This window comes from Gastrolobium bilobum, unplaced genomic scaffold, assembly GCF_033153095.1.
Source record: "Gastrolobium bilobum isolate Gb01-03AN ecotype WA unplaced genomic scaffold, APGP_CSIRO_Gbil_v1 utg3598, whole genome shotgun sequence".
Taxonomy (NCBI): Eukaryota; Viridiplantae; Streptophyta; class Magnoliopsida; order Fabales; family Fabaceae; genus Gastrolobium; species Gastrolobium bilobum.
In genome coordinates this window covers 90,216-103,003 of record NW_026896547.1, presented here as the reverse complement: position 1 = coordinate 103,003, position 12,788 = coordinate 90,216, and the positions used below count along the sequence as shown (strand labels likewise).

Here is a 12,788-nt window from a genome sequence, read left to right as displayed (position 1 = left end):
GGACGAAAATTTCGTGCCCATCTAAGCTCATTTTGATGGCAAAATGCCATCTGTTCCCTCACCTGATGAGCAACTTTAGCACTAAAAGCACATGTTTTATATCTTTATCACAAAAACACAGTGGGGAACGGATGGTGACGTAATCTTTTGGAAAATATATAAAAAGGGGAACGGATTTAGAACATTAAATACACCTGCTTCACTCATTTAATATTTCTGACCACTTTGCAGGAAACGTTGGAAAGAAGTTTCCATAAAGCATAAGCGGTGCAGCAATCAAGCAAGAGGAAGCGTGCGCAGCAGAGAATAAACGATTCCTATTGGCTAAGGAGGAAAGCAAGGCATGAGACGATCAGAAGGAGCAGATTTGGTGCCTTTTCCGAATTTGGTGCCTTTTCCGTCTGCTGCGCATTAGTAGTATATACACGTCCAATCGTAGGAGCAGATGGCAAGGTCTTCAAATTCGCATCCTACCCAGTATTACTATAGTACTCCTTGGAAAAATGCCCAACTTTACCACATTTAAAACAAGAATTCAGAGCCGCAGTACAAGGACCCCGATGATACCTCTTACATTTATCACACTGCGGAGTAGAATTTCTATCATTAAAACTGCTCCTTTGACCATCACCCTTCTTGAATTGACCAGGAGGCTGCCTTACCTGCAACCTCCTACCCCTGTTGTTATTATGATGGTAGCCACCTCTATTATTATTACCAGAAGGACCAGATGTCCTCCTAACCTCTTGCTCTATAGCAGAACTAGACTTCGGATACCTGCCATAAACAGTTTCAACCCTCTTGCACTGGGTCACTAAGTCAGCAAAGTTCCTCACAGCAGTATTAGACATCCTTTTTGCAATCTTCTCATTTAATCCCCTCTAGAATTTGGCAGATAAAAACTCAAGAGTTGGCAGCATACCCCCGTAGTTCGCAAACTTAACCAATTCATTAAATTTAGCCACATAAGCATCAACAGTCATGGTATCCTATACCAATTTATCAAATTCGCCTTGCTTGGCTTCCTGAACATCCCTGGGAAAATACTCTTCATGAAATAATCTTTCAAATAAAGCCCAAGTTATTTCTTCCCCCTGAATAGTAAACGGGTGAGATGCGTTGTACCACCACTCGTGGGCATCCCCTTCAAGCATATAAACAGAATAAAGCAGTCTTTGGGGATCCTGGCACCTGATAACTTGAAATATTTTCTCCATCCCCATCAACCAGGTAATCATTACCTTCGGGTCCCTTGACCCCTGAAATGCTGGCGGTTTGTGTTTTCTGAAAGATATGAGCCTCTGCTCATCAGTACCAGCAAATACCTGCTCCGCAACCCCAGAAGACTGAGCAACAACAGTTGGATCAACGGAAGGCTTTGGAATATAAGTAGGATCAGTAGTGTGGTGACTAGTCTCGCCAGAATGACGACTAGCCCCACTCCCTTCCTGATGAGGTGTAACAGGTGGCGTACGTGTAGGAGTCACCGTAGCCGTATGTGGAGGAGAGTCATTCCTCTTGTGCCGAGTTCTATCTGCTCTCATCTCATTCATGAAGGCATGCATCATATCCTGATTATTTTTCATCAGGTTCTCGGTCATTGTTCTATTTGCAGCAGTCTCCTCTTGCAGATAGGGCTGGCAATATGGGCCAGCCCGCCCCGGCCCGCCACTAGCCCGCCCAAAATGGGCTGGCCCGCCCCGGCCCGTTTTGATAAAATGGGTTGAATTGAGTAACCCGGCCCGTTTTATGAGTGGGCTGGCGGGCTACGGGCCAGCCCGCCTAAAATAAAAAAAATATAAAAATAAAATACAAAAAATTAAATTCTGCATAAAATCACATAAAAAAATCTGCATAAAAGCATACAAAAATCTGTATAAAATCCTAATGTGCTTATGAAACCAAGAAGATCAGTGTTTAATAATCTGCATATAAATATGCATCTTTCAATCCAAAAATAATAATAAAAAAATAAAATCATATCAGGATAAAATAGAATAACAAAACAAGTAACAAAGTGTTGTATGAGCAGTCCACAACAATTCAAAAAAGCCACTTGCAAGCAGAGAAATCTAAGATACGGAGCTACATAACAATTGGGTAACCTAAAAAAAAAAAAAAAAAATGACTTGGCGGGCTGACCCATATGGGCTGGCGGGTTTGGCGGGGCGGGTTTGGCGGGCTGGTGGGTTGAAAGACTCAACCCAGCCCGCCCCATTTGGCAGGCGGGGCGGGCCAGCCCGGCGGGCTCAGCCCATTTTGCCGGCCCTACTTGCAGAGCATTTAGAACTGCAGTAATCGGATCTGGTGCTAAATAACCTGCACCTCGAGTTCCACGGCGACCTCGAGCCCTACTCATGATATCTGTACATGTAACACCAAGAATGAGCTTATCAGACCCACACTGAGGAGTCACATATACATTAATAATAAATAGTTCACAGATAGCTATGCAACACAAAATACAGTTATACATAATCAGAGTTCCCTAGCAAAACTGCTCTGATACCATAAAACGTAACAGCCCGTTGTACACCGGTATTGTTAACATTAATTATGATATTAAGTGCAGTTACAATCACAGCGATTCATTTACAAAAATGCGAGTAAACTTTTTTCGTTTATTACGCGAGCATTTAAAATAATAAAAAGCGAAATAAATAAAAGTTGTGACCGTAACTGTAAACTCTTTACGGAATAATTATTTAAACTATCAAGATATCATAAAATACTTCCCTCAAGTCACTAAGAGTTTCCCATAAACCCACTTAGCTAAAATCTCACTTTTATGTTTTCTACCTATCCGAACATGGTTTGGTCTTTGAATTTCTGCGGACAATCCACATTCTACAAGCCTCTCATCTTTTAGTATGTTATTCTAGACTTAATTAATTTTCTAGGAAGCTATCACATGAGTCATAAAGTTCTCATTTGCTCCGACTATCGCCGTTTGAAGTTGGACAAGCAAATCTGCCAGCCAACCTCAAATCGGCTCCAAACAGCTTTCACTCAATCAATTATTTGGGAAAATCCACTCAACCAATTACTCTCAAATTTGTATACAGTAAACTATACACCTCAAGCTTCAATTTGACATATCATACACCTAATTTTTCTAAGAAACGAAGCGAGAATAATTTTCCCAAACTCGCTCCAGATCAGCCACAAGTGCAGTGGCCAATTGAGCAGTCCGTGCTCTCTGCCTTCTACAGGCCGACTTCTAACCCAGCATCTTCTCAAATTGTAACACAAGATAGAGGACATCTCAATATTTAAATTGGCATATGGCACGTCCCTATCGGACTTCTGTGGAGGGAGATATGCTCTCCCAAAATTCGTTTAAATTCTGTCAATTTCTAGAAAATTCGCCAGAGTTTTCTTTGTTTTTTCAATAAATCCCATATTTACAAATGTGTTCTCTAACCCCAATTTGTACCTAATAATCATGGGTGGCACACAAGAACCAGCAATGCCTTGGTGCTCTTACAACCCTTCACATTTTATATTCAATTTGCTCAAAATACATAATCAATGCTTACTATTCAAGTTAACTAATTTCAATCACAAAGGTCCAATTACATGCATTGTTTGAATCATAAATCATCATTCACATCCTAGAATAGGACTATTTCCCTTTCATCATATTACATACTTCAATATTACACAAGATCCAAATATTACAATTACAATTCTCCAATGTAAATCATAAGGCCATAAATTCTCCAAATACAACATAACGAAATAAGCCTCAAAATGAAACATAATAAATATGCAACTAGACTTAGGCAAAAGATGGCATGAACAAATATGACAACATACATCATCCTAAATCCATATATAATGTTCATGCCCTAAGTCTATCCTAGGCCCACTGGCCACCAAAATGCAAAATAAATAGAAGTCCTCTAGCTCAACCTACGGGCTTCTTGACCGTCGCCCCGACACCACTGTTACCTCTTGAAATAAAGTCCCCAAAATAGGACGAGATATACGAATATATCTCAATAACCCAGAGGTTCTGGAGAATACTTCGCCCCATGGCTCACTTCGATGCATATAAACAATATAACATAACAGTCGAAAATGGGATAAAGCAAGGGGTTTAGTAAAGTAGGGAAGCATAGGGAAACAAAATACGACGAAGCTAAAATGGTCAATGCCAAAACCACGCAACGTCCAGCCTATTGGCCTCGGCATATAGCCTACGGGTATCAAACCAAGGAGTGTTCCCAGAACATCAACCAAGGCACCCTCCATCCATAACCACCCGAGACTTCCTAGTGTGCTCCTATCCGGATCACACAACACGACCCCAGGTCAACTAGAACTACCTCACGGAGACCTATCCAGTGAAAGTCCATAACGCCGGAAGGCAAACAGTCTACTAGCCAGAGACACGGTACATCCTGTGTACCACAACACATAAAATATGCATGAACATGTTATCCTATATCATTTACATACATTTCCTACCACTACCCTCAACGTCCATGATGGAACACACACGGGGATCAAACCCCAGTACCAAGGGATTACCTTACTAATCTCCTTCTCACAGCTCCAATGCAATACTTCCCCGAGCTAGGTACAAACAGAAATGCCTACACATGGGACATTCCCAATTTAATTTCCATTCACCAATTACATGCCAATTATCAAGCATAAATGCATGATTCAAAATACTTACCACAAACCCTTTTGGTCCGGGACCAAGGGCAACCCACCGAGCTCACGGTTCAGGGTTCAAATCCGCTGAAGGCAACCTACAATGACCATATACGGATCATCAAGACACGGTAAACCCACCAAAGTCCCAAAACGTCAATTTTTCTCCCCTACCAATTAAGGTTCGACCATAATAGTGCAAATTTACAATTTATTTTTCTTTATTTCTTTTCATTTTTCTTTATCATCCTAAGGCTACCACAATGTCATTTTAGGTGCCAAATTACATCCTACGTCATCACCACCTCATTTTGCCATTTATTTCCTTCTAGACTCAATTGCACTTTCCAACACATTCCAATTATTTTTCTATTTATTTTCCATGCACACATCCACCTCCCAACACCTCAAAATACCATTTAACACTACACAATATCAATTACACAATTTTTGCATCATCACACCCTACATCCCCCTAAATGACCGAATTGTATATAGGCCTACACCAAGGATTACTCAATTCAATCCAACCACTCCACATATCATACAATCCTATTATTAACTCATACAACCATACAACAACTCAATTACACAATTACATAACCAATCCAAATTCACAAAGTCATGGAACCATGTTCAAATTTCACTAAGTTATCATCAATTTTTCCCAATAAATTTTATGACATATATCACTCCAAAACATCATTCTAAGACATATTTATCTAATACACAATTTCCATTTGAGCTCTCTAACTACATCAATTCATGCAAAATGACTCTAGGGTTCGTGAAATTAAATCAATTAATCCAACCAATAGAATGTGATGGAACTTATTCAAAAGCTTGGTCTAGGACTCCTCCACAACATACTAAACCATTAGAGAACCAAACAACTCTATGAGTGCAAATCTACACCAAAGGGTCGCGAGTTTGGGGGGGTTTTTTCTTCTCAAAATCTAGGGAGTTTCATGGCTCAAGACTACCATGGTTGTGTTTGGATGGTGATTTACAACAAGTTTGATGACAAACTTTCCTTGATTTGGTGATGTATTGAGTGAGTTAGGAGGGAGAGAAGTTTTGAAGAAAAACTTGCATAAAGGGGGGGGGGACCACGGGTTTGTGAAGAGAGAAGAGGGAAGGAGACGATGAATGGTGGGCAATGCACATGTGGCATGTCATACTTAAGTGGGGTGGGTCCCACCGCCACCTCACGCGTTTCAAATTAATTCAAATCTCCCGCCTAATGCACTAAACGTCCATAATTTCATAACCTATTTAAAAACTCTAATTTTTAACATTAACCATTGCCCTTTAATTACCTTTGATTAGATGAATCCGGAGTTTTTCGGTCGTTCGGAGAAATTTCCGATTTAAGCTGTTACGCGCGTCGTAGGCACGCTTCTCCAAACTCACTAATTTCCATCAATTTCCATCAGAAATCATATTTCCTAGCCCTATAAACCATTTATAACTTATATCCAAACCTAGAGCTCAAAATTAAATCGACACGCTTTACGGTGCAACTATATCGCGGTATTTTTACCCTGTAAAAACACTATTCATCGAATTTTCAGAAACTTGCCTAACCACTCAATTTTTCGTTCTGAATCTATTTCCGGGGTTATTTTTCTCATTTGAGACTTCCTACTAAATTTTACCCTCCTAGGGTTACGTGTTGGGCTGATTATCGTTTTACCCTTCCTTTGTATTTTGACCTAATCTTCAGTATTTTCACTAATCCTTCCCTTTAATCCATGTTTAATATATTAATATATAATTTAGAAATTTGAGGTGTTATAAGAATGAGGGAAAATAGCATGGATAAAAAGGAAAAAAATTGGTGTTGTGAGAGGGAGCACCAAGTTATTAGATGATCCTGGACCATAGAAAATATTTCTCTTTGAAAGTCAGTATCCAAAATACCTTTCCCTCCTGCTCCAAATTATAAGACCTACTGCGCAGCTTTGAAAGTCTCACTCTTAGTATTACCATAAGAAAAGCTTGCACTATTGATGTACAAAATACTGATGATGTATATTAAATATTAAATATAATTCATAATAATAAATCATACTAAAAAAAGCAATCACTTGTTTATCTAATAAAAGAAAATAAAAACACAACACACCATATTTGCGTGCTTGTTTGGCATCACCGTAGCAGTCCAAATATATTTTCTTTACTTGAAGATTTTTCTTTCTTAGTGACTCTATGACATTTTGATCTTTCAAGCAAAAGTATTGTATGCTTTCAAGCACCATGCACCCAGATTCGTCTTGCTGGTCTTGTTGTTCTTCTTTGCCATTCTTCCATCTGTTCGCGCCACCGCCGGCAAGGGCTGGTCGGTCAGCCACCATCATCCCTATTCACATGCCCATTGTCCTGTTCGCGTCAGCCCGTATTGCATGTGCGCACTTGCTGCAGAGTGCCAATTCATGTTCGATTGTAATTGTTCCCCACCAGGTTCTTTGATTCGTTTAGTTGACGAGAAATTTTTTTTATCGGGACAAAATAATTTTCGAGAATATGATGGTAATCTATCCCAACTATTTTACATAGAAAAGCAAATAATGGGAAAAAAATTTCTCAGCCATATTTTTACATCACTTCCTACCAAACATAGGCAAATAATTTTTCCCACCCCATTTTCCTTGGAAATTTTTTTTTCACCTCCTACCAAATATCCTCTTAATGAAATAATGAAATCTTGAACAAAACCCCAAATAAACGAAAATGGAAAAAAGAAGAAGAGGAAGAGACAAATTAATGAGAATATATTGTATATAGGAAGTGGTAATTTTCCACAACTTTTATTTGTTGTTTTTTTGTGGAGGAGTAGTGGGTGGGGACTGCGGGTAATTTTCAACAAATTAGGAAATGCTTCAATTTGTTTCTTTGTGTTGTCCTAGTATCTACTCAATTACTCATTAATTGGAAGGCCAACCCAAATGATATTTAGGCCTAATTCCCATAATGCCTTGGGACAAGTCACACTATCCTCATCAAATAATGGAAAGCAGCAAGTATCACTAAACTCTTTTGATGTCTAAATACACTACAAATAACAAAAATTCATATAAATTGCTTTTTGAGACTTTTGTATTTAACTATTATCGTTATTGGGTGAATTGGGTCATCCGGGATAAAAAAATCCATGTTATATAGAATACTTTTTCATTTTTATGTGCCAAACACTCATTTAAATCTCACTAGTAAATTGTATTTAAGAGAATTCATAGGGTTCTAATTATCTAAAATTATTTTAGTTTTATTGAAATAATGAGATCTTAAACAAAACCCCCTAATAAACAAAATCTCTAGTTGTAACGCCTGACAACTTGCAAGAATCAATGACTGTCCCCATATACTAACACGAGACTTTTCAGTGTGCTTTGTCCTCACTCGCACACTTCCCGGGAAAACTTCCCAGGAGGTCACCCATCCCAGAATTGCTCCAAGTCAAGCACGCTTAATTGTGGAGTTCTTCCGATCCGGGCTACCGAAAAGTAGATGCATCTTGTTAGTATAGGTAGTACCAATTAATTCTTATAAGTCATTCCTAACTGTACCGTCCCATACCAGCACAGTCTCTGGAATCCCTCTCTTTTCGGTGTTGATTCGATTCATTCATGAACCCCCAAGCTGCAAGATTTGGCATGAGCCGCTCATTGTCCGTGCCCTTTTGCACCGGCAATCACTCCCTGCCCTTGCCAGCTCTTGGGATGTTACATGCTCACCAGCTTCCGCCTGGTTCGTCCTCGAACCAAACCGTACTGGAAGAGAGGCCCTGCTCTGATACCACTTGTAACGCCTGACAACTTGCAAGAATCAATGACTGTCCCCACACACTAACACGAGACTTTTCAGTGTGCTTTGTCCTCACTCGCACACTTCCCGGGAAAACTTCCCGGGAGGTCACCCATCCAAGAATTGCTCCAAGTCAAGCACGCTTAACTGTGGAGTTCTTCCGATCCGGGCTACCGAAAAGTAGATGCATCTTGTTAGTATAGGTAGTACCAATTAATTCTTATAAGCTATTCCTAACTGTACCGTCCCATACCAGCACAATCTCTGGAATCCCTCTTTTTTCGGTGTTGATTCGATTCATTCATGAACCCCCAAGCTGGAAGATTTGGCATGAGCCGCTCATTGTCTGTGCCCTTTCGCACCGGCGATCACTCCCTGCCCTTGCCAGCTCTTGGGATGTTACACTAGTGGGTGGGGACCATGGGCTATTAGTAAATTTTTGTTATAAAATTAGGAAATGCTTTAATTTGTTTTTTTATGTTGTCCATTTATGTACTCAATTACTCATTATGTCTCCATTTTCTCACTAGATATTTAGAATAGCATAGTGTTGTTCTCATAATATAATCAACTATTTCCTTATATATCTCTCTTTTATTTGGTTTTTTGTTATTTGTCTAAATCTTTTTGCTCCCCCATCCATTTGACATAAATATATTGATATTTGTTTAGCTACTTTAATATAAATGGCAACCTACAAATTGACATGTAGGTTGAAAAAGCATGGGAAAGGATAAACAAAAAAGTATAGATGTGTTCTTTAAAAAGAAAGTAGTCTCTGAAAGTGAATCAAGTAATGCTTCTACGAACATAATTTCTGAAATTGGTGCACCTTCTCATGAGCAACCTCCTTCAAAGTGTCGTAGGATTGAACATACTGATCATATTATTATGATATTTTTGAATGCTATACATTTAGTTTCAAGTACAAAGGAACTTATTCAAGAATTACAAGATGGTGGTTGGAAAAGAATACTTTAAAGTGTTGTCAATTTCTCCAAGCTTCACGAAATAGATGTTCCAGATTTTGATGCCTAGTATATTGAACGTCGTGGCCTTCGACAACAAGATCAAATAACTATTGAGCATCACTATCATTTTGATATTTTTAATTCAACCATTGACTTTCATTATAAGAGTTAAATAGAAGGTTTAACGAGCAAACAATGGAAGTTTTATCACTTAGCTCTTCATTAGATCCGAAAAATGGTTACAAAGCATTCAATGTTGATGATATTTGTAGCCTTGCAGAAAAATACTATCCTCTTGATTTTTCTGAGCAAGAGAGAATTATTTTGAATTGTCAATTGAAGCATTTTCATAAGGACATCCAAAACTTCAAAACTTATCTACAATTTCTGAGTTGTGTCAAGGATTAGCTCAGACAGGAAAGTCAAATTTCTATCATTTGGTTGATAGGATAATTCGTCTTATCTTAACACTACCAGTTTCAACAGCAGGTAGTGAACGTGCATTCTCAGCAATGAAAATTGTGAAAACAAGACTTTGAAACAAAATGGAGGATGACTTTCATGCAAATAATTTAATTGAATATATTGAAAGAGAGATTGTTGAAACTTTTACTACAGATTCTATCCTTGAAGATTTCGTCAATTTAAAAGAGCGTCGTTAACAATTTTAGGTATACAATTTTTTATTATATTTTAAATTATATTTTAAATGGTGTTATACATATAATTATTATATTTATGTGTATTCATATCCTTAGGACAATGCTTGGTTCATTACTTATTATCTTGTGGGAATAAAGTGAGATTCTTATGTTTGGAATGCTTATCGGAAATGTTAGTGCATTTTTATATGTTTGTTTTGATATATGACCATTGGCAATTGTTCATTTGAATTTTCAATGTTATGTTACATTATTTAGTAAATAACTTAGATAAGTATGCTAGAATTCATAGTACTTTTTTTTCTAATAGATTTGTGTAATTACGATAAATATTAGATAATTTGATATGTCAAAAATTTTGGCATGGGCTAAAATAAAATTCTGGCTCCGCCACTGATTATAAGTTTTTTGTAGTGTTGCTTTTTCAACTTCATTAAAATTTAAATTTTTTCTGTGGATGTGTCCACACACACACTAAATACGCTCTTTCAATTGTTATTAGTCTGAATTAAGATTGTATTTGATGTATATTGAACAACATTACAACATCACAATATAATATGAGTGATTGAGTCATAAAATAATTTTACAACATTCGTTACCCTTTTGTTAAGTATAGTTTCAATTGTAATAGAGTTGGGTTAGCGAAGGAATAAGGGCAGAAAAATTAAAATATTGTTATTTTAATAAATTATTACAAATAAATTGATGTTTTAAATGTAAATAAATACGAATGTGTTATACTCATTCACGCCCAAACTGGGTTAGCAAATGAATAAGGGCAAAAAAAAAATTAAAATAATGCTAATTTAATAAATATTTACAAATAGATTGTTGTTTTAAATGTAGTTATGAATATGTTGCACTCAACGCCCAAACTGGCAAGAAAATTCACGCCCAAATAAAGCGTGAATGCCACGTTATTTACGCTTATGTTAGGCATGATTAGTCACACCCAGACCAGGCGTGAATGCCTTGACCTATGTAAACCCCAAATTTTTTGCTTTTCACTTTTACCTGACAAGCTACTAATACCAACTAGAAGTCCACGGGTCACCAAAAAGCACAATAACAGTCTGTTTATACCAGAATTATAATTAATATTCATTGTCTAGAAATTCATTGCATTACAACAACATTTCCTTTTTCGTTTAATGACAGTAGGCTTATCTCAAAGCCATAAGTCTTCAATATTAGTGGTTTTGACTTAATAAAATCATTACAGAGGTTCGTACTAACCAATTAAGGATCCAAAAACCTAAACCACACTTCTCTTTGGGTAAAATAGCTCAAAACATGATTTTTCCCAGAATATCCCAATATTCCTCTAGGACATATCCGGATATCAATATCCTGATATCTCAGGGTCAATATCCAGATATCCATATCCATATCCACAAATCCAATATCCAGATATCCATATCTGAATATTTCGCGACAGAATGCAGTTTTGCATTTTCGCGAAGATATCCCTTCAAGGTCCCTTTTTTAACACTTCCAAGCGTTCAAGCATGCATTTTTAAACACATTTAAGCTAGTGTTCACGTTGGTTAATTAATCTCCTTATTTAACATGCCAAGACTTGATCTTTTACATGAAAACTCAAGAACGAAGGTTGGAGCATATACCCAAAGGCTCAAAACAGAGGAAAAGGACGATCTTGGAGCTCTCTACTCAGCTCTACAGCTCTGTCACCACAATACCACGAAAAAGGTTCACAAGTTTGGTCTTTTCCTCCACAAAATAGCTCCTCGAAGCTTTAAATGCCAAGGAAATGGCTCCCACACTCTCACACCAAAGATTAAGCCCCTAAACCTCACCAACCAGCAACAACCACTAAGAAAGAAAGTGTTTTTCTCCCTCACATTGCACACTTCTAAGTGTTTACAAGATTAAGGAGGTAGAATCAATGATAAAGGTGGTCTGTTGAGGGATTTTCATGCAAGGAAGACAATGAAGTGGTGAAGAGAAGGTGACAGCCAAATGCACCAACATAGAAGTGTAATACTCAGACCTAGGGTTATGTGCAAGTCTCTATTTCTAGGTGCACTTAATTAATCTGTCGGTATTTATTTTAATAGCTCCACTAATCATTTTGCTACCAAACTTTATAATCTGAACCTAGACATTTTTCTAGGAATTATTATATTTTTATTATAATTTTCGCAGCACTTTGTCGGTATTGCGTTTTATATGTAGCCAATATTAGTTCTGACATCAACGTTCAATATTCTTACTCCCAAAATTGATATCCTTGACCTAGATATTTTTCTAGGAATATTCATATTTTTATTATAATTTTTTGGGATACTTCACCGGTACGCTTTATACCGCGAAGCAGAACCGGTATCTGCACTTTTCGTCTGAAAAGCAACTTTAAGCATTATTCAACTTTCTAAATATTTGTCTTACCATAATTATGCATAATCTTTATCAAATTCATGCTCCGGCATCGATAATCTTATTTAATTAATTATTTAGCAATGCAGGTTCTTACACTCACCCCACCTTTTAAGAATTTTGTTCTCAAAATTAGAGACATATTTGTCCCTAAACTCGAGATATTACCGGCGAAGCTTGTCCTCCCGCTCCCAAGTACACTCCTCAAGAGTTCTTCCTTCCCATTGTACTTTGACCATGGGAATGACCTTGCTCCTCAGCTTTTTGTCACCACGATCGAGTA

The 12,788-nt window shown here is 37.6% G+C and overlaps 1 protein-coding gene across 1 annotated transcript; it reads right to left on the bottom strand.

The window, feature by feature from the left end:
- Window positions 1–470: 470 nt before the first annotated feature.
- On the bottom strand, window positions 471–1,565 carry LOC133300441 (uncharacterized). The gene is made up of 2 exons (XM_061499986.1): window positions 996–1,565; window positions 471–881 (listed from the first exon to the last, which is right to left on the bottom strand). Exons 1-2 carry the CDS (start codon window positions 1,563–1,565, stop codon window positions 471–473), a joined length of 981 nt encoding a protein of 326 aa, XP_061355970.1.
- Between the last annotated feature and the right edge of the window lie 11,223 nt (window positions 1,566–12,788).